Genomic DNA, 23,879 nt, shown 5'->3' with positions numbered 1-23,879 from the left:
GATCGTTAAAAATTACCAAAAGTAGAATTTTCTAATTGATTGAAGACCATGTTTCCGAAACAAGTGTTCATACCGTTCATAACTTGTTCAAGTTCAGATAAATCAGCTCTATATAATGATAATTTCAACTGGCACGTGCGTACCTGCTTTAATCAAATCGAACGGAGCACGTGCAGGCAGTGGCGTGTTTTCAGAGGGCGGGATGGGGTTCCCGGTTAGGTTAGTTTTCCCTAGACGGAAAAAGCATTAAAAGAACGTTGATTTCGGACCAATTAAACAACACTCGATTTGTAATTTATAATAATAACAGAACAACATAATTATTAGTCCGTACCTCGCGCGAGGTTTTTCTTTTTTTTATATATGTTTACCTATTCTTTAGAAAAAACGTATAACCCTATATGCTATCGCGCAAGCGTACGGGGACGGCGACGTAGTGCTTACCACATGGACACGAGCGTCTTGAGTTCGTCCAGGTTGAGGTTCTCCAGCGACAGTTTGCCGTCGTCGTCCATCCGTTCGCCCAGCCCGACGACTCCGCTTTCCGGCGACGAACTCATGGCTGCGCGCACGTCACCCGGCGGTCGTCGTGGTCGTGGTCGTGGTGGTCTGGTGCAGCGCGAGAACAGCGAACGGTGGCGCGCGGACAAACGGCGTGTGCGCGTACGATGCGCCGTCGACGTGACAATGTTCCTTTCGGGCGCGCGTCGACGGCGGCGTCCGGGACGGCCGAGTGAAAGCTCACCTCCAGCGCCGACCGCGTTCGGCTCGTCGCAGCAGCTGAGCGCCAACGCTCGCCGTAAACGTTCGCGGACCAGCGCACCGCGGGCGACCGACGACCGGTTTATCCAAATCGTATGCCCCCCCCACCCACCATACAAAACAGACGTTCCGCGGACCCGCGAGATTTAATTCGATAATATGTGAACACGTTCGTAGGCATTCGTAATGCGACGTAAAAGTGTGCGTATACAAACGTTGACGATCTGTTTAAGATTTTAAAGTCAATAAAAATCTCTTATTCGTTCGCGCACGCGGTCACGAAGAAAGCGGAAACATTGGCCGATGGCACTGGCCGTAGCGATATCGCCAGAACGATGTACGAGTGAGAGAGAAAGGCTTTACGTGCACTTGTGAATATACGCCGTTTAGATACCGGCTGGGTGTTATTATGAGCATGGTGTATACGAGCGTGTTCGGTACCGCGAACACATAAAAAATTCCCGCCGGACTAATGTTGTACAGCAAACCGTTTTGAATTGCATTCCTGTAGTGCTGCGCGCGACGACCTAGAAGACCGATTTCTCTGTTCAAGTCTCCCGAAGTGTTGGTAGCCTACGATAGTCGGACACTACGACCTTCGAAATGATTTTCGTTCATGATATGTCATCCTCAAGGATAGAAAAGATACAACAAAAAAAAAAACGTACACCTTAACGTTTTCTTTACACCTGTGCTTCTTATACGTTTGGGTTTTCCGCAAAAAGACTAATTCTATTATCATGGTAATTGTTAATGGTATTTAAAAACCCACACGATTGCACTGTGATGAACTGTCTTTTCATTGTGTTACAGTTGAATCATTAGTCATTCAGTCGATTAATAAAATACTATATTCCCCACTTCCCGGTAAACTATCTGTACATTTTTCCATTCCATAAATGATGAAAAAATCATGAATTAGTTTGCAGGCTAAGTTAATAGTCATATTCATAAATAAGTCATATTTCATATTGATTACTCGTTTACAAAATGTAATATTAAAATATAATGGGAAAACACTATTCATTTACAATTTGAATATTCGAATTGAGATGAATTGATCACTAAATTAATTAAAAATATTTATTAGTTGAAATGGGATAATAATAGATCCAGTTGAATGACCTCCTGCCCCGGGCCCTCAATACCCAGTCCACCCTTGTATACAGCTTCGGTCGAGTTTTCAACATTTTTAATTTTTTAATACCGTATTATGTCATTTGTTTTCATACGAATTATAAAATATTTTGTTCACTATAGAAATGTGCTATAGCAACAAGGGTATACCCATGGGGGGATTGGGTTCGGATCCCCCCATTGAAATTTCTACATACTTAACGATTTAATAGTAAGTAGCAGAGTTGGGCAAACTTTTATCTAGATAATTATTCGAATAAATATGTATTCGAATAAAAAATTATTCAATATTATTGGAATAATTTGTGATAATATTATTTGAATAATTTTTAAACATAGTTATCCTATCCTAGTATATGTAGTAGTAGTTAGTACTATTTACTAAATATGTATTCAAATATTATTTGATTATTATTAAAAATATATATATATATTTTTTTATTTTCTTATATAAATTTATATTTGTTTTTTATTATACAATATTTTTAAATTTTTCCGAAAATTATTCGAATAATTTTTTTCTTCGGATAATTGTTTGAAAATTAGTCGATTAATAATTCATTCGAATAAAATGTTATCTAAATAATCATCTAAATAAAATTGTATTCGAATAACGCCCAACTCTGGTAAATAGTATAATAAAGTTGAGTATATAGTGTATATTAATTTCCTATCATCTTCAATATACAAAGTATATAGATTATATAGTATACTTATTATCAGAGTTGGTCATTAGTCGAATAAAATATTATTCAATTGATTATTTGAATAAAAAATTATTCTTCATTGATTTATTCATTATTTTAATTTGTATTATTATTCGTTATTCGTTATTTCCTATAATCATATAAATAATAAATTTAAATCCTAAATAACGATGGACAATAATAATAGACTTATTATTTAGACTTAAATAATATATATTATACTAGCTGACCCGACAAACGTTGTTTTGTCATATAAATTATTTCTAGAAAATATTTTGCTAGAAAATAATAACTAATTTAATATAGACATGTAAGGATAAGGATGTAAGAAAGAGGTATGGGGTGCTATGAACGGTGACGAAATATAAAAATGAAAAAACATCAAACATTTATTTTTTTAATAATTTATTAAAATTGATCAATTAAAATTATATACATCGATAATGATGACAATATGAGTTTTTTTTTTATTTTATTAAAGAAATCTACAATCTATAGATATAATTTTTTTGTATAATAAGAAGGTTTGATAAGTGACAGTAAATAAAAAAACAGATAATATGATTCATGGGATTAGGGAGGATACCCAATGGTAACACCCCATAAAATGACAGAATAACATTGATGAATGGAAAAGAGAAAGAGAAAAAAAATATATATTTAAACATTTTTTTTTTTTTGGTTTGAAGGTGTTACCTGGTTACGACCTCCAGCACTTATTAAGCTCTCTTACTATAGAAGAAGATCTCTACACCATTGCCTTTTAAGTCTACGGCGCGTGGAGTTTTTTTATAATAAATTCGATTTCACCAGGACTTGTGTGCTTAGCTGGGAGTGAGACGGGTAATGCAGACTCTAAGGAATGTGAGACAATTTGACTTTGAGTGGGATTTAAAGTTATATCATGTGAAGTGAAAGTTTGGGATAGATGTTGGCCAAATAGGTTTGCTTTTTGTGTGTCAGAAACCATCCATGAATTATCATCTTTACGGAGGGGAGATGAAGTTGAGACAGTTTTTAGGATTTTTTTTTGTCGTTTTCCAAAGACAGGAGTTATGAGTTGTTAAGTTTTGGATATATTGTTGATAAGTGATGGAGTTGTGTTGTTGGAGTGCTTTCCTAAGTTTATTATTTAGTTGGTTGTAAGTGTGTTTGTGAATAATTTAAATTTGAAAATTGAATTTGAAAATTTAAATACTGTGCCTTTGCCACCGGGATCTTGCTTTTCGTTTTTCTCGGAGAAGATATTTTATATGATTTGGAAGTAGGTTATAGGGGTGAATTTTGGTTGGTGTTGTTGCTAAGTAAGTGCATTCCTGGATATCTGAAGTGAGCTTTTGGATAGTGCTATCAATGTCTTCGCTTGATTTTAAGGAAGGGTTGAGTTGTGTACGAGTATTGATGAATTGTTGGAAAGTTGGCCAATCTATTTTTCCAAGATTTTGATGATTTTTGGAAGAGTTTGAACAGTGAATTTCGAGGTCGAGTATGACTGGTGTGTGATCGGATGACAGGTCGTTTGTGTTGGAGATAATAGTAATGGCGTTACTTGGTACTCTTGCGATTGCGATATCGAGGATATCTGGGTGGCGGTTTTGATGTGTTGGCCAATAGGTGGGGTCAGAGGTTGGTATTATTTTTATGTTGGAGTTATTTATTGAGTTATAAAGGATTCTGCCTCTTGGGTTGGTTGAGAGGCAGCCCCAAGAAGAGTGTTTGGCATTAAGGTCTCCGGCGACAATGAAGTACTTACCTAAAGATTCGAAGTAATTTATGAAATTGTTTGAGTTATTTTAGGTCCTGGAAGGCAGTAGATGGAGGAGAAAGACAGATTAAGATGTTTGTTGACGGAAACTAGGATGCTTGTTGCTTGGAGATATGTTTCACTAATAGACGGAAGAAGGGAGTGTGTTATTTTTAACTAGGATCACCGATCCAGCGTGAGCAGTGGAGTCAGGGTGATTACTTTGATAAACTTTGTATCCAAGAATTTTAATAGATTTTGTCGGAGTTGGGATTCGGATATCATTGCTATGTCTATGTTATGAATATTGAGGACTGCCTGTAGTTCAAGTTTGTTGGGTATAATGCCGTTTGCGTTCCATGTAAGTAATCTAAGTTTAAAATTAATTTCCATTGTTGGTACTTAGTTTATTGATTAGTGATGTAAGAAGTGTTACTAGTGGATTAAGAAGTGTTATGAGGGGAGAGATTAGAGTTTTAAATTCGGATATGAAAGTTTTAAGTTGGCTTGTTAATAGTTGATCGGGGGTGGGTCGTTTATGTGGCTTGATTTTAGCTTATTTGAATTGTTACCTTTAACCGCTTGTGAAAAAGATAAGTGCTGGGTGTCGATGAGTTCGTTTAGAGATCTTGCGGAAGCATTGGATGGATGTGATGTTCCTGGAGGAGGTTGGCTGATGGGTTGGACTTGAGGTGTGTCGGAGTTTTCTGTTATTAGTCTTGAGATAGTGGTCGGTTGTTATTTTTTTTTACGGAAACGTTGGAGGTCTTTATGGATAGTACATCTTCTGTAGTTTGCCGGATGGGCCTTGCTGCAAAGTGCGCATTTTGCGGGTAGGTCCTTAGATTTGGAGCATTGGTCCGAGGTATGGTTCTCGCCAAAACGGACGCATTTAGGCAGGTGATTACAATATGTTTTTGTGTGGCCATACTGTTGACAGCGATGGCATTGGACTAGGTCTCGTCTTATGTGTGGGGCTTCAAATTTGACTTTTGTGAAACATATATTGTTTATGTTGAAGATGTCTTTGTTGTTTGGGGATAGGTTGAGGTCTAGAAAGAATAGTGGAAGGGGCTCTTTTGTTTGAGATTTTAGGATGTTAGTTATATTTTTTACCAGAAAACCGTGTTTTTCTATTTTTTCTTTAATATAATCAGTAGGGATTGTATGATACAGATTCCTGATTACGACTCTGTAGGATTTTTCCTCGTGTGTTTGATACGTGTGGTATTCAAGTTTGTGCACATTGAAAAATGTTATAGCGGCGCGGTAGGAACTGGTTGAGTGAAGATTTATTTTTATATTTTTTGAATTAGATTTGTAAAGGAAGCCTTCGGTTTTCGTTATTTGTTCCAGGTTTTTACACAGAGTGATGAAATCAATCGGAGATGTTAAGAAAATTGATGGTGGAGGGGGTGGTGGTGAAGGTGATTCGTTGATTTCTGCGTTAACTTCGAGATCCATATTATCTACGTTGGTATCAAGTAGAGAGTAGCGGTTTGGTGAGGAGAAATTTGACGATTCGTTTGTTTTTTTTGTGCGAGGCGAGGTAGTAATATTAGGTGACCTAATGCGTTTGTTGTTGTCAACAGTACTCCATTCTTGGTTGTTAACTGAAGTGGCAGACAGAGAGGTTACGTCCTGCGTCGTGTGAGAAGCAGTTTTCGTGAAAATTATCGAAGATAATTTCGATTTGTTTTTAAGTTTATTAGTGTCCGAGTTGTTTCGTTGCATGGTGATTGATAAGCTGTAGGTATCGGCCTACAGCCGATTTGGCGACGATGGTGAAGGGATTAGATTATTTTTTTTTAAATGCGTATGGAAATTATACGGAAAATGATGATATTAAACTGAATAATACGGTTCGATTAAGTACTCATTAATTTAATGATGCGATAAGCGAAGGGCGATAGTGTACGTGCACGACGATCGACAGACGTGTGCTACGGACAACTTGCGTGCGATACTATACGATAACATTAACGAGCGCGAAGCATGTGTACGCTACGGCGGTCGACGCTGAACTGACAATATTAGTTAAAAACGATATCTATCCCTTAATGCAACAGAGTGTACAATATTTGTTGTTTTCCCATCTTTCGTCAACACAAACTGGATGGTTCGAGAACACGCCACGTATAATTGTCCGTGTGAAAAATATGATGTGTTCAAATCTAAGCCACAAACATACATCGTTTGGCCTTGAGACTTATTAATAGTCATTACCAGTGGTTGAATTGGAAAAAAAAATAAAGATGGACTCTGTCCCCCCACCCCCTAAATGCATCTACAATATAAATAATTAAATATATCTAATGATTAACACAGATATCTATAACAAATAATAAACAATACTAATAGGTATTTATTTGTATTAATTCTATCAACACAGCAACACGTCTAGCAAATTTAAAATCTAAAATGTAAATATATAGCCACATGATAAAATTAATTAATCAATTAACTTTCAATTTAAAATAATTCATGTATTTTACTGTTGCCTACAAAAAGTAAATATTAAATTTATAGATTATAAATGTTACTCTTTTATTAGTATATTAATTTTTTTTTTGTCAACATTAATTTTAATATTTGAAGTTTAATACTAGTCAAATAATTTATTTCATCCCGTCACATTATTTTTAGGACTAAGATTTGCTGAGAGTTAAATAATAATTATTTTTATCATAGGTATGTATATGTATTGCTTTAAAATGTATGACCAAAAAAAATTTAAGGAACTTTTAACTGTATTTATTAACTTTTTTTAGGTAGGTACTAGGTACTTAAGTAAAAAGGGCTAATAATTTTTTTTGGAAAATCAAGTTTTTTTTATCAATTTTATCAAATTACAAAAAAAATAAAAATTGCCGGGACTGACGTTCATTGATAATCAGATTGTACATCAGTTTTTCTAATAAATTTTATTTCTACTTACTTATGTTTTGTATATCTATTTTTTTTTTTAAGGCGGGATTTATGAGGGTGGATTATCAAAAAAAAAATAAAAGTACACCGGTAACAGGAATCTGCGCACGCCTATGATTTATTATTAAATTAAAGTGTTTTAATTACCTTGGTCATTGTTTTTCTTTTTATTGAAAAAGTCCGATATGGACAATTTTTGACGTTAATTCATGTTTATTTGTTTATTGCTGACGTGACGTGTAGGACTGTAGGGGTGCGGTTGAGGTGTTTACTATTTTCAACAAAATTACAATTTATAAATTACATACGCTAGTACGCGACAAGCTAACATAATACTGATTACTCATTCGTGGCGCACCTCGTTTCCAAATAAAATATAAATAATATTTAATTTTCCTTGAAAACGATCACCATTTGTTAATCGTCGATAACTAAAACAACGGACGGATTCTCAAAATACGGAGTCAATATATTATTATTGTCAGTGGTTTACTATGGATCGTTATCGTCGGTACACCCAGGGAAGTTTTCGTAATAGTTATATTTTTAGCAATTTAACAGTTTATACCACGAATTAATACGCAGTGGAAACACTTGAAACGTGTTACATAAATTATATAACATTATTATATATTTTATTATTGCGTTCCTAATATACATATGTGCTAATAATAATGAACAGATTACGAACTAATACCAAAAATTAAATAAAGTATTAATCGTTTCCAATTTTTTTTCATATTTATTTAATTTTTCTAAGAAACAAATTCATATTCATATAATTGTTGAAGGACGTTGCGTTCCTTGATGAATTAAATTAAGGGGTACGCTATAATATGAAGAAAAATGAAGAGTAGCTCAGACCCTCTGCGTCCCCCCCAATTCAACCACTGGTCATTACAAATGCCAATCTAATTGGAAATTGAAGGCGTTTAAATTGTATTGGCACATCTGTGGGTATAATTGGGATTCGCGGTAATAATATATTTTTACCTTAGAATTTGCCATTTAAAATGATGGCTTCGATAACATTTTTCATTAATTTTTTAACGATTTATCGCGTGCCGTTGTACCGTGGTGGGTCAAATTACGAAGCAAAATAATCGGAGATCAAACCTTCAATTGTAAATTATGCGGTGGCATGCTTGGTAAATCCAATGAGTTTAAAAACTTTGTTGGATAATTTACACCTTCAGTACCATCGCAAACTGTATCTATAGATTTATATGACACCAAATCTCCTGGTAACAAATGTATCTTGAGATTCAATTCGTTGACGTCCACATTTTTTGCTACTAAAATTGCTCTTTCTGCCAGCCACTCATGATTTGTGTATTGTTTGTGTACTTGGGAAATATCTGGTCAATGAGAGCATCTTGTGAATAAATGATTGTGCAGAAATCGGTCGATAATTTTATACATCCCGTGTCATCTGTAGTAACTTTCCCATCTCCAATATCAAACAATTGTTTTGAGAATCTTCTGCACGCAGCTTTTTTTGATTGAATCGCAAGATCGAAATCGTTCGCTCTTTATCTTTACATACATTTCAACCATGAGTTGTTGACAAAGCTCATGACATCGTAGAATAAGTTTGTCCTGATCGCGTCTAATCATCAACCGATATGTATAATAATTTTTCGAACTAAAATTCTTATTTATTTTGGCACTTGTTGCGGGATTTTTTTGTTTAATATTTATGCAATACTCGTCATTTACTACCAAAAATAAAATTAATAGTTTTTTAATAGTTTTATTTAATAATTAATTTTCAATTGCGCAGTTATCGCCGGGTCAAAAATTATTAAATTAAACTATGATTTATTAAACAATAGCACTTTTCCAAAAATTTTTTTCGTAAAAATCTTCTCCTGGCAATTACGAACAATTAAAAAAAATTTGAACCAAATCGAGCCAGCCGTTCTCAATTGATGAAATGTTATGTTATACATTTTTGGTTCCATTTATATATATATAAATGTTATTATTCTTAATACACATACGTTACTATAGTTACTATAACGATAGTTGTTATAATTATTACTACAAATTGTTATTATTGTTGTTATTACTTGAATTATTATTTAATCATTAATTATTATTAAAGTGTTAAATTATGTGAAGTTAATGTAGAAATTTGTTTGGTAATTTACAATATATCAACAAAGATTAATGTAAAAACGCCAAAGGTGATAACATTTCTATAATAGTTTTCTGCTAGTAACCTGTTAAGTTACCAAAATTTAGGTCTCGTGATAGGGTACAATTCACGTTCATATGATTGCGATTAGTATAATACACAAGTTAAAAAAAAAATAATATTCATAATTTCAACGAATAAATTTATTCTAAATAATTGTTTTATTCTCAAATAAAACTATTCAGAATAATTTTATTCTTTATTCATAAATAAATTAGTTATTCATGTTTTTATTTTTTATTCTTTATTTTGATTTGTTTTTGCCCAACTCTGTCTATTATGTATAAACCATACAATAGTATATTAACAGTAATTTGTTGATATTGAGTTAAACTATAATTATAGTTAGAGAACAGATAAAACAAAAATTTTGGATCCCCCCCCATAAAAATTCCTGGGTTTGCTCCTGTATAACACATAAGATGTGTTAATGAATTTTTGAAGTAATTCTCATATGTAAATAGCAAATTTAAACTTTATTTAACATTTCAGATTATGAATGAAACATATATGCATTGACTTACGACGATATTTTCTATAATTGAACAATTAAATATTTTCCAATAGTTTTCATTAGATTAATATATCATATACAAACACAATATATATTAACATAAATAATATTTTAAAAAAGTTTTTTTCAATTTTCTCTAAATTGAAAGAAAAAACAAAATTAAAGGTAATAACTGAAGACCTTAGATATTAGCAATTTGTAATTTATTTTTTTATTATTCAAATAAAGTATAGTAGATATTAAAATCAATATTTTAAGTATATGAAAATTGATTTATTCTTATATTATGGACATTGTATAGTATCTAATAATTAGTGACTTATGTTGAAGGGGTTAACATTTAATAATGAAAAATGCCCTAACCTGCTATTCAATCTAAATTTTTATTACTAAAATTTATATCAAATATTTAGATTAAATAATATAATAATTTAACTTATAATCACAATCCTCGGTAGTATAGTGGTAAGTATCCCCGCCTGTCACGCGGGAGACCGGGGTTCGATTCCCCGCCGGGGAGGAAACTTTTTGCCTTTTTTTTCTACATTTTTGTGAATAATTATATTTTTAAACTAAGATTTATTTTTTTATAAATTATCAATCTTGAAATATATATATATATAAACTAAATAATATTATGATTTAGAAAAAAATCGAATAAACTCTCATAATAAATAACTGTAATTGGAATGTTATTTCCTTGATTCAATTTTTCGACCGATATTGACCAACCAGGACTGGCTGTGATAAATAATTTAAATTTCTTCCTTTTCTGAAGTAATCGTGAAAACTGTAGGAAAACCGAAGGGGATTTTTGAAGAAAAGAAAAAACGTCAAGATTTTGTTATACATTGCACATCTGACTTTCCAAACTAAAGGTTATCTATATATTTTACTATTAAGTCTCAAAGGACACTCTGAGTTGGTTAAGTATTAAGTCTGTAGGTAAGGAAATTTATTTGTAGTATTTTTTCATGATATTTTTTTTTGGATTAGGAATTGAAACCTCCAACGTTAGCGACTGATCGTATACAAATTTTACACGAATGCATAGTATTCTCTATGCATTGCAATTGTTATGCCAGATATTTTTCGCAAAATGTACAAAAATATTTATTTGATGTCATTAAAATCAAAGGTTTTTTTTAGCCTTTACCTTTATTTCATTAGTTTTTTGTGTGTCACAAAATATGAACAATACTTAAAGTATGTGGCCGTAATGCAAAGTTTGAAAAGCTCTCACGACGGCCTCGCAATCGAATGCCAGTTTTCAATAGTACAACTAAAACTAAAAACTACAATTTTAATAATAAAAATTATTATAATGTACAGTGAAATTTAAGACATTGTTTCGTCTAGTCCGCAGAGTTATAAACAACAGATCAAACATCCAGTATGAAATGTTAATTAGGAAAAAAATATACCGAGAATGTAAATCCATAAATGTTTAAAATTTGATGAGGTGTAGCAGAGTGGCGCAGTGGAAGCGTGCTGGGCCCATAACCCAGAGGTCCGTGGATCGAAACCACGCTCTGCTAAATAAATTTTTTTGTCTATTTTTAATTAAAAAGTTTTAGTATACCAATTTATATTCAAATAAAATAATATGAATACATTTTATTTTCATGGGATTGTTACAAAAACTAGAACGACTTAATGTCAAAATAAAATAAAATGTGAACAATTTTTATAGTATGTGGCCACAGGCGGCTGGTCAGAGAGGCAAAGGGGTGATCGCCTCCTGAGCCCTCGATAGTATCATAAATTAATCGCATAAAATGTAATATTAAATTATAATGGTAAAACACAAATCATTTACTATTAGAATATTCGAATTTGGATGAATTGAGCACAATTAACTAAAAATATTTATTAATTAAAATGTAATAATAATAGATCCAGTTGACCCACCTTCCCTGAGCCCGTCGATACCCAGTCCATTCCTGTATGCGACCGTATTGCAAACTTTGAAAAGCTTTGGTCTATTGTATCGAGGGCGTAAAAAGATGTGTAAACATTACATACAGTTTCGTAAAAAAAGATTTAGTAAGGAATAACTACCGTTTGACGACCATCACAATGAACCCCCAATCGAATGTCAGTCTTCAATAATACACGAAGGGATTAATCAACAAATTAATACTTGTTCATGAGCTTGAGGCTAGTAGTAGACGACAGTAACGTATCCGATGAGCAAAAATACTCTACGCAGTCGTTTGTGATCAGGCGTCACAAAAAAGGACATATGTTTCTCGTAGGTTCTGTTTCTTTTGATCCTCCTCAGAACGAAAAGCGGCAGAAAGCAACCGACGAGTTCCAAGGTAATAACAAGTCAACACTCTTCCATTTCTGTCGTTTCATACCATATCGATCGTGTGGGATTATGCATTATACGAAGCTTGTGACGGTGGTTCACTATTTATGGTCATCGGATGATTTAGGTATTTGACATCGATTCTCGTAGTATATTACTTTTTCGCATTGAAAATAATCTTTTAATTTATGATCGGTTTATTTAAAACTTTTTAATAAAAAATAATAAAAATGTTATTGGCTATTTAGAATAACGCGTTGCTAATTTACTATAAAATTTAATTTTTAACTAACAATAATTCGTATAATGTACGTGTCACACCAAAAACAAAGTTATAAGTGAATACATATAATTTTTTTCTAATACTTTACGAGGCTTTCAAGACTAAATTTAAAGTGATTATCACTTTCGATTTATCTATTTTCACAATACCACTAGATAATTGTTTGATATTCGAAGTCGCAGAGTTGATAATCGGATATTGTCTACGCAGACGTTAATTGAGCAGAAAGTGCTATTAGGTAAGAACTTTTTTTTAACCCTTTCAGATTCACAATATTAAATAATAAAAAACAATTTTTTAAATATAAAATTGCTAATTTTAGAGTCAATTTTGTTTGTAACTTTTGAAAAACGCACAATTTTACGATCTTCATTTTTAAATTAATCATTGAGTTTTCACGATAGGTTATCTATGTATTAGATAGTTAAATAATTAACAATTTTGAGTTAGCAACTAAACATAAGTTTATATTTGCACATATGAGCATATTTATATGAACACATATGTATGTATATATGAATATTATTAAATAAATTAATATACAACGTGTATGTATAGTAATAAAAATCATCAGTTTTTTTTAATTTGCAAATATTTGTGAAATCTATTTTGATTTACTTGTATGAGAAAGGCCATGTAGATACTTTTTATAGTTTATTATACCATTGATTTTAAATATTGAGAGGGGAGACTTGAAGTGGAGTTGAACAATCGAGAATGGGAGTTGTAGATCAACCGATGGATTTGGAAAATAAAAACTTAAAATTGAAAGTAAACTGTGACGGAATCAAAATGATTTTTAAAACCATGTTTGAATGTACTGGATTCTCGTCGTTTTGCTTCGTGATTCGCCATCTTTCGAGCAGTACATGTCGACCACTTAAATTCGTATGTCGTCGACAGATAGCGCATATTTAATCATTTTCAGTGATTTGTTACTCGCCAACGCATGTTTATATCTTACACATTTGAGCGCATACTAGCATGGCCTTCGATAGCTCAGTTGGTAGAGCGGTGGACTGTAGTTGGTAACTTTCATCAGATATCCATAGGTCGCTGGTTCAAATCCGGCTCGAAGGATATATATTTTTTCATTTTTTTTCTTTTATATAGAAAGTGAATATAGAAGAAGAAAAATATAAAAATAAAATTGATTATTTGTTCAATTTCTTTTATCTTTTCTTTGTCCGAAACCCTTTTAGCGTTTTTTGTAACCGCCATCATCGCATTGCCGTCATAACCGAAATCATAACCATATGCCTTTCAATAGAAGAACTGTTTATTTCTCGTTTATTTTTGTGTGAAAACGGAGGTGGGAATAAATATTTTTCTATTGTCTTGTTGCAATGTGTAATAGCATTGTAGTAGTTGAAACAGTAGCATTGTGTAATACGGTGGTTTCATAGAATATCGCGTTTATTGATGGAATGAATTTCTTGTTTGCGACGACGTCGATTATATACTATATTCACGTATTTTCTATTTCATCGTACGCTGTAAGCGTCTTTTAATCACTCAATGATTCGGTATTGTTTTTTGTGATGTATTTATTTTTTCATCTAACAATCTTAGCTTTTAATAGATATATTATGCACATAAATGGATTAACACAATTAAAACATTTCAAGGTTGTAGGTACCGTGACCAAGGCCGGATTAAGTACCTGTTGGGCCCTGGGGCTGAAATTTTATATGAGTCCTTTTGACAAAATATGTTTTACAATGCTGCTCGCTACGCTCGCAGAAAAATACATTTTTTTGACTATTTCACAAATTGTCAATTGCATTATATATATATAAATGGAGCCAAAAATATATAACATTTCATCAACTGAGACCGGCTGAGCCAATTTGGCCCAAGCTTATACCCATATATGTGCTAATACAATTTAAACGCCTTCAATTTCCAATTAGATTGGCATTTGCAATGACTATTAATAAGTCTCAAGATCAAACAATATCTGTCTGTAGCTTAGATTTGAGCACATCATGTTTTTCACATGGTTAATTATACGTGGCGTGCTCTCGAACCATCCAGTTTGATTGTGTTGGCGAAAGATGGGATGATATAAAACAGTGGTGGCCAAACTACGGCCAGCGGGCCAACTGCGGCCCGCCATCATTTAATATCTGGCCCTCGAAAGTCTTCTATATTACAGCACTTATTTGTATAACTGTAATATTTTGCATTTACGTAAAAAAAAAATTTAGAATTCAATTGTTTTATGGCCCGCGATTAAAAAAAAGTTGTTTTTTATGGCCCGAGGAAAAAAAAGTTCGGCCACCACTGATATAAAATATTGCACACTCTGTTGCATTAAGGGATTGATATGGTTTTTTACTAATATTGTCATAATTAGTGATATATACCTATATAGTTTTAAAGAATCAATTTTAATAAATTATTAAAAAAATAAATGTTTGATGTTTTTTCATTTTTATATTCCATCACTGTTCACAGCACTCCAAACCTCTTCCATTTATTTTATTTTTTTATTTATTTATTTTTTTTTATTTAGAATATTTTTTTCTAACAAAATATTTTCTAGAAATAATTTATATGACAAAACAACGTTTTTCAGGTGAGCTAGTAAAATTATAAAATTAATGGGCATATAAAATGTATGTCTATGAAACTACTAATTTTAGTATGATAAAAAATGTGTATCGGCTTAAAATTGTTTGGGCCTCAAAAAAACTCGAAAGGGCCCCGGAGCTACCACCTCGGCTAGACCCCCCTAATCCAACCTTGACCGCGACAGTTGTAATTCGAATGGAAAACAATCGGTGGGATGGTGCATGGTTTTGATAATATGGACGGACGGTTTTTTTAGAAATGCTGTACGCGATTTATTTACGTAAAACTGCCGTATCCTTAATATATTTTATTGAAATGCCACACAGCATATAAATGTATTAAATATTAATAATATATAATAAATAAAAATAATGAAAATATAACAAATTAATACACCCAATATATGAGCATGTTAAGAAACGTAAAACTTAAGGAGTGCACTTTTTAGGCTACATACGCCTACTCGCATCACTGTTGTACGTATTTACATACTTATATTAATAAATCCGACACTATTGAAAAATAAAAATAAAAATCAATTGATTCTCATGGAATTGTTCATAAAACCGTACTGATCACAACACGGTAAGTCTTCTGATTAAAATAAAATGTTTATCCAATCCTAATAATTCCGTAAATTTGTTGCGTCTTTAAATCGAAGGTTTTACCGAGTTTGATGCCCATTGACTATTATCGTATGTGACAATATGAATTTGGTCGAACACGTTGTTTATTATACTCTTTTAACCGTATACACACAATTATTCATTTCTATTTTTCCCGTTATCGTAAAATCCGAGTACATAACTATTGTGTGACAAAACCAATTTAGTGTTGGCCATTTGAACGTGGTAAATGCAGGGCCATCCCAAAGTTTTTCGGGGCCAGGAGCAAATTAATTTGGGGGCCTTTCGACCATAATAATAAGATATGATAGACAAAATACTCACTAAGAATAACTAAATTCTTGCAAACGTTTTTTTTAAACCTTGACCAATCAAGCTCATTTAAATTCATGTACAGCATTACATACTTACATAATATAATTGAATATAATTCCTATAATTTATAATTTAATCGCTCAATGTAATCGGACAAGTCGCTACACGCTCACATGCGCGCGACTTTAATCGCCGACACGCAGCGTGTAAAATTGTTCAGTGTAATCGAAGCTTTATTATTAATTATTATCCATCAAGATTTTATGGGGACCCCCTAAAAATATTCCAACAATGGGGCCTGAGGAAAATGGTCCCGTTGCCCCCCCCCCCCCTGGACGACCCTGGGTAAATGGAATGGTAAATGGCAAAACCATTGATTATAGAATATTCTATTCTATAATCAATGGCAAAACGAACGAACGATGAGGTGTGCACCACGAGGATGTCGGCAGTTACATGTTGGATGTTGGCACACCATAGAACAAGCGTTAGTGTTCTTCTGATCATTTAGTGATGAAAAATTTAAATTACAAATTCCAATACAAACAGAAATGTTGTAATGGTAGATGAGTAAACGCTTTTTTTTTTGTTCTAAGGTATGAGTAACACGAACGAAAAATGTCTTTGTCTATCTAAAAACCTATAGTTTGGTTCCAAATTTTATCGCTTATCGTTTTGTTTATAATATTCAGATCATAGATTGGTAGACTTAGAATTATTAAAATAGAATTTCACAGTTGATACAATTGAAATCGATTATGTTTATATTTTATTAATTTATTGGAATGATTGAACAGTCATATTGACGCGGTCTCGCTGTGGTGCAGGTACAATAAGTACACCATTATCGCGGAGCCGCGCTCACTCTCTACCCAGCCTCAACCCGGGCAACGACAACACCGTTTCTGATACTACCCACCTACCTCGGAAAACGGGCAGAGGTGGGAAAAGTTATCGGAACCGGGGTCAACGTACCGACCAGTCGCCTCAAGTCACCAACCTTCTGCTGGTGACCGTCGGTGAACTAACATCGTACCAGCTTGTTTTTTGTCTATCCACCACCGTCACCAGAAGACCACCCTTTATATTTGATTATTTTTCGTTTGGCAGTAAAAATTGTGATCAACATATCCTGCTTAGTTTCGTGGTTTTTTTTTTCTTCTTTTTCTACACACGATCCACTTCATTCAACAGTGACCGGCCACCTCACCGAGGGAAAATCTATCGACGACCTGAGGTCGTGTCAATATGAGGTACCTACCGGTATTACCCACTTGGTATTTCAACAAAATATTACACAAATAATTAATCATTAGACAATGATGTTTCTATAGAATTTGGATTCACTAGTTTATACTCACCATTATTGGATTATAAATTTGATTACTTAATAAATTCATTGTTATTTTACTCGCATAAAAATACGTTAAATCAATACATTCTTAAGTCTGAAATAATTACCATTAGTATTACGTTTGTATATACTTGATTTTTGATTTATTGTAAAATTTAGTTATTGTTAATTGCTTAGATATATAAACTGTAGTTCATTTTACTTTGCAAAGATTTGAAGTTAATTAAACCTAAACTAAAATGGTCATTAATATAATTGAAAGACTGTTTTCATTTGAAATTAAGATTTTTAAAAATTATAAATTGTTATAAAAATAAATTAGACCGTTTTTTGTTTTTTTTTAGTTGTTATCATTTTAGGTATTGCACTCAACAAAAAATGTATTTGATATTTTGTAAAGTTATAATTTATGAAAAAATATTAAACAGTTTTTGAATAGATAAAAACAACTATAGTATTTGATATAATAATGTGAATTCTAAATAAAAATAAAAATATATATTAAAATATATATCTAAGATTTTAATTAGGGTAAAAGTTCCATAATAAAATGTAATTCAAATTCATAACATTAAAAAATATAATAGGTGATATTAAAATGAATCAAGTGAAATTGCGTTTGTCACTTGGCGAGCACAATTTTCATTGATGAAGCTTATACCGTTTTATAACATTAATTTTGACGACAACAAATAATTTTCTGTTTAAACGGTCATCCGCGAAAATTAGGATTAGGGTACAACGAGGAAGGGCTAAGTTTCCATTGGTTATTTGAAATAGAAAAAGTGAAATACCTAAAAACCTTTCTTATAATTATTCAAAATAATATTAGAACTCTCGTTGTTATTTTTACAGATTATAATTTTTTCACGACATGTTGTTTTGCTTTAACGCGATATTTTAACCAACTCTGAATCATAACGTGAACAATTTTCATCCTTTACTAAAATTGTAATTATCTTCAAAATATCCTTGAAAACCGTAAATATATAGGTATACATCATATTTTGTTTTAAAGTTGTGCACGACGAATACATTAGTGTCTGCGTATTTCGCTTTATAAATGTAATAGAACGGACTAGTCATTAGTTTAGTTGACAGTTCATTGACAAAATTTGTTTTAGAAAGTATGCACAACTAGTTGATTATGAGTTAAAGGAAAAAAAAAATTATAATAATACTTTTTCGGATTATTTGTGTAACGTAATATAATAAATTAATATGATAATATATTATCTGGTCAAATGATACAATGTTTTTTACAGGATTCATTCTACTAGGTAATGGCAGTGGATGTATTATGTATGGTGAAGTGAGAAAATACGAGATAATCGAAAAGTTCCTTTTTTATATTAACTTTCGTGTTTGATTTTTTATAAAATGAAATGATCACTAAAAATTGGAGGAGATTATTTATTTTATCAAATAAAGTGTTTATGGAAATATAAATAAAATATAAAATATAAAATAAAAATATTACATTCCGCACTGTGTTTTTTACGAACGTTTATCTAAATACATACAAATATTTGATGAAATCTCTATTTAATATACTAATATAATTATTTATATATTATATTTAATATATTTATGGTTTTTCGGTGTACAGTTAGGTATTAATATCTATAGTATGTCGATTCCGAACGAAGAGTCATTTTTTTGTAGACATTTTTTCGGATCGCATTTCCTTGGTTTTTATATTAATATATTCGACGAGTTCAATCCAAGTGAATTTAAACGGTTTCCGATATTATATTTCTTAATCTAATGATAAGTAGTATTTTTATATTAATTTGTTCAAAATGCCAATAAATTTACTGAATTATAATTTACATATATACTATATATACTCTATATTTTCCGGCTATACGTGATCCACGTGTACCTACATTCAACGATTGACGCATCCATTCATTTTTTCATTTCTATTGAACATGAAACGTTAGTTCAATTTTGTATACGTAGAAATAATGTGAACAGTTTAAATCGGAAAAATAGAAAAGAGTCGGTGCACATGTAATATTTTTCAATTCGTCTTGATTACTCGTCATTTCCTATAAAACACAAATTAGATTTCTCACCGAGAAAATGTTTTCGCTTCGCCTCGTCATTGTCATATGAATTGCGACTCCGTAGTCCGTGATAATCCGTTGAGAGCAACTTATCGAATGCGATTCACTCATTTCAAATTATTTCCGCACAATGAGTCTTTATTATTGTTATTCTAGTTTTAACCCTTGATGTAACAATCGATTAGTCGTGTACCTCGAACGTGGCGCCCAGGCAGATATATATTGACAAGATAATGAGTAGGTGAAATTTAAAAGTCAAATAAAGAAAAATAGCACATGACATGTTATAAGAAACCGATTTTACAGTGACGTCAGGTGTGGATCAAGAGGGGGTGGTAGGGGCGACCGCCCCCCGTTAAAAAAATATTTTCCATATTCGACTGTCTGAAATATAATATCTCAGTGGAAGCCATAAGCGCCAAAATGAGATAAGAAAAAAAAAGTCGTATCGTACAAAAGCGCCAAAATCGTATCGTTCATAAGCGCCAAAATGAGATAAGAAAAATTAGTCGTATCGTAAAAAAGCGCCAAAATCCTAGATATCTGTAAATTAAATAACAGATATTAAATTTAAAACTATATCGTTCAAAAACTCCAAACGCTTAATCTTAATTGACAAATGTATTATATGATTACGATAGGTTGTCACATAGACAGTGTGTAAGCAAGTTTTGTGTTATAACATATTTTTAGTACTTATTTCGTTATATCGTTATAATATTATACTTTATATTGATGTGCATGTATATTATAATTTATTATCGACATTTTTTTTTAAATTTTTTTTTAATATTTAAATAACTACCTACTTACATAAAATATTAATTTTAGCGCAAATGCTATGTCACTTTTGCACCTTTGGCGCTTATGTTTTATGTAGGGTATAACAGGTAATAATATTAGATTGGCGCTTATGTCCTACAGATTTTGGTGCAAATGATAGGTCATTTTTGTACTTTTGGCGCTTATGTCATACAGCCATAATATCTATATTAATTATCGGTTATCTTTGCTACCCAGTTCATTGCTACTCGCATAATAGCAAAATTGTTGTGGAGACTGACGACTCAACAACTGATAGAATAAAGATAAAAGATAATTCTGTCAACAGTCGACAACCATCGATACATATATATTGGGCGTATACCATTCATAGTACAATATTGATTGTACTAAAATATAATGTCAAAGAGAAAAAAAATGTCGATACTACAAATTTTTTAAAAACAAACGTATAAATATTGTGGAAAATAATGATCAATAACAACTGAGGAAAATAATGATGGATAACATCTGAGGGAATTAATTATTCAATTGCAGTTGATCCAGCATCTATTTACGGTCGGGCCACTTAATAGAAGAAATTATATAATATAGCTGGTGTATGTAGGGGTGTCTTCTCCTTCGCCTTTCTCCCAACTATTTTGGGTGAGCCACCCGTGTTTTTGGCCTCCACTCAACTCGATTTTCTATATCCCCTATGCACACACCAATTACAAATACGCAAACAATAGCCCTTATATTATTTTCTTTGTTTAAATAGTTTTAAAATATAACAATATTGTTTTTCTAACAAATCAATTTATTAAATACTTGAAAAAAATCTTCATCAATTTTCATATTATCATATTAATCCAATCATCAACATTAAAGGCATGGTGTGTATATATAAAACATAATTCTCTTATTATGGTGTTTGGTATTATAAAAAAGTATGAAAGGGATGCCCCTTGCAGGTATATATTTCAAAAGGTTGAGAACCCTCGGTTTAAAAGATTACGTGTGTAAGATAGTATAAATAATTGGTATTAAAGATAGTTCGGGTGCTAAAAAAGTATTTAGTATGTATTAACTCGTTCTTGAACGTTCAGTCTTGATTTTTAAACATCAGTAATACAATAATTAAAAATACAATAATTATAAAACTGCGCTTTACATTTGAACGACAAGGGTTCGAACAAATATTAAGAAAATCTTCATCGTTAGTAACAAAAATATTTAAATAATCAATGCAATATAATTTGTACTCTTCTCAGTCCCGGCTAAAGTACGATTTACAAATGCATATAGTCTAACCCTCATCTCCCAACTCCTGTCTGATATTGTCTGTCTTAATATTATGTACTATCACTGTTTGGTTCCTTGCCGAGTTCGTTGTAAACAAAACACTGCAGTTGTTGAGTAAATGATAAATCGAATCAATGTCAATGTTTCCATGTCGACCGTGGAAGTATAAGTAATATTAACGTCCATTACCCTGGCCCCCCATCCAGAAATGTGTGATTTTTTTAATGCTTATAATTAGTACGTAATTTGTATGAATTTGTACGACCATTTTCAGAATTTGTACGGAGCTCGTTCACCGAGAAAAATTCGTTTTTCGTAGGAGGGGCTGGAATAACGTTATTCCAACCCCTCCCACCAGTAAAATACACGTTTTACAAAAATTTTTTTTGTGTATAATTAGTATGTAATTTGTATAAATTTGTACGACCATTTTACCACTTTTATAAATTAGCAAAGCGTTATATTAACAAGATAAAAAATATTTTCAGAACAATTCTGTATGTTTAAAATCTCTTACATCATTATATTCATAATTGTATTATTATTATTTATACAAAGGCATATTGCAAATACACTATTTCTATTTTAAACTTATATATACTTATATTTGTTAGATAACAATGGCGCGGGATAAAAATTAATATAATATGACGTGTAAACATTTTTTTTTCTTATTATTATTGTTTCTTAATTTTAAATAAAAAAGTGTTAGTACAACAGCAATATTTTTAATAAACCGTACGAATCGACCCAAAATATAGTCTGTTTGGGTGAATAAATATACGAGGGACGTCCAGAAAGTAAGGTTACAAGGGCTGTAAAGAACGAAGGGAATTTTGTTTTTCAAAGTTGTCACCACTGTCATGTAGAGAACTTTAAGCGAGGGTTTATTCAACTAAAACTACCATTGGGGTGAAGATTATTTAACTAAAAATACCATTTGGATGGTATAAAAATGCTTATAATATACACTCAACAATTAATTAAACAAAATTGTATAAAATATAAATAATTAATAATAAGTTCTGTTTAAAAAAAAAAAATATTTATATGGGTATTAATAATATTATTATTTATAAGTAGGAATTAATCTACAGTCAAAAAATTAAAATAATAAAATAAAATTACAGATAATATAATTATTAGTAGTTTTTAAAGTAATCTATTGGCCTAATATTTTAAATCTAAACATTTTATGTATTTTAATTGTTTAATATCCCCTTCTTTATAATTATTCCATATTTCTAGTATAAACTCTTTATTTTTTATTAGCAATTATGTCATCTGTATCTGTCATCAGGTTTTTATATCGTATAGGTAAAAATAATTTAATTTGTCCAAACGGTACACAAAATAGTCGCCAAAACAGACAATTATTTTTTTGGTCAAAATTATTACTTTCGCCCAAACGATCACCGCTCCATTTTATACCAGTTCACGGGTAATTAGTCTTAACGTTATTGAACGTTCCGGTGTTGTAAACAGACTTCAAAATGACATTTTTTTTACGTCTACATCAAAGTAACATACTTTTATATACACGCACTTTGATGTAAATATTAATTTTTTTTATTCATTTCAATATACTCGTAATATAATAATACTTGTGACTTGAATATTATACTTTTAAACATCGAAAATAATATTTTAGATTTGCCAACGCGAAAAAGATTGTTGTATACTTTCAAGTTTCGATTGCGGTTCGATGTGTAATCGTGATAACCAATAAGCGACTAAAAGCGTATTATTTAAAATTGATTGAATCCGAAACCACAGCCGCGTTATATTTACTACGAGAAAGAAGATTAGTAGAAAGTTTTTTTTTTCAAATAATTTTAACATCATAGAAGTTATTAATTTTTTTTTAACAGATTTTTAAAATAAATACATTTTTCAGTAATAGATGGGTAGAAGTTCGAAAATGTTGTTTTTGCTCTAATGAAAAATGTTATAAAGGATAACTACCCTTTTCCCCCAGTACCTTTAATTTATGTTTAGTTCTACTTGTATTGAAATATTGAAGCATTCCACGGTTTTAAAAATTTAATTAAATACACACAAGAAGATTTTCACAACAGTATTGTTAAAGTCTAGATAACTAAAATGAAATATTCTAATCAACGAGATCGTTATCAAACTATGTAACGCGTAATTATTCATCTCGTAGTAATTGCAGTATCTCCTATTATGCATACATGGTATATTGTACCTATAATACAACAAATATTACATCATTTTGAACATTATAACGTAGCTTATGATTTATCGTGGGTGGCATT

General features: G+C 31.5%; 1 protein-coding gene and 3 non-coding genes across 5 annotated transcripts in view; 3 read left to right on the top strand and 1 right to left on the bottom strand.

Annotated features, from left to right (window-relative positions):
- Window positions 1–23,879, bottom strand: part of LOC112685542 (NAD kinase-like) — a 97,434-nt gene that overhangs the window by 53,576 nt on the left and 19,979 nt on the right. The window contains exon 1 of one of the 2 annotated variants that reach the window (XM_025557462.1): window positions 445–696. The exons of the other annotated variant lie outside the window; for it this stretch is intronic. Coding sequence (XP_025413247.1) covers window positions 445–560 — 116 coding nt within the window. The 5' untranslated portion in view covers window positions 561–696. Of the gene's footprint in view, window positions 1–444; window positions 697–23,879 lie in introns of those variants that run through there. 2 annotated transcript variants of the gene reach the window in all.
- On the top strand, window positions 10,441–10,512 carry Trnad-guc. The gene has a single exon. It is a non-coding gene; the product is annotated as a tRNA-Asp (tRNA).
- Trnam-cau lies at window positions 11,459–11,530 on the top strand. Its single transcript has one exon. It is a non-coding gene; the product is annotated as a tRNA-Met (tRNA).
- Trnay-gua lies at window positions 13,578–13,669 on the top strand. The gene is given in 2 exon segments: window positions 13,578–13,614; window positions 13,634–13,669. It is a non-coding gene; the product is annotated as a tRNA-Tyr (tRNA).

This window comes from Sipha flava, unplaced genomic scaffold, assembly GCF_003268045.1.
Source record: "Sipha flava isolate LNK unplaced genomic scaffold, YSA_version1 281_pilon_pilon, whole genome shotgun sequence".
Classification (NCBI taxonomy): Eukaryota; Metazoa; Arthropoda; class Insecta; order Hemiptera; family Aphididae; genus Sipha; species Sipha flava.
Note: the sequence above shows the minus strand (reverse complement) of the source record. Positions and strands in the feature narration are given on the sequence as shown.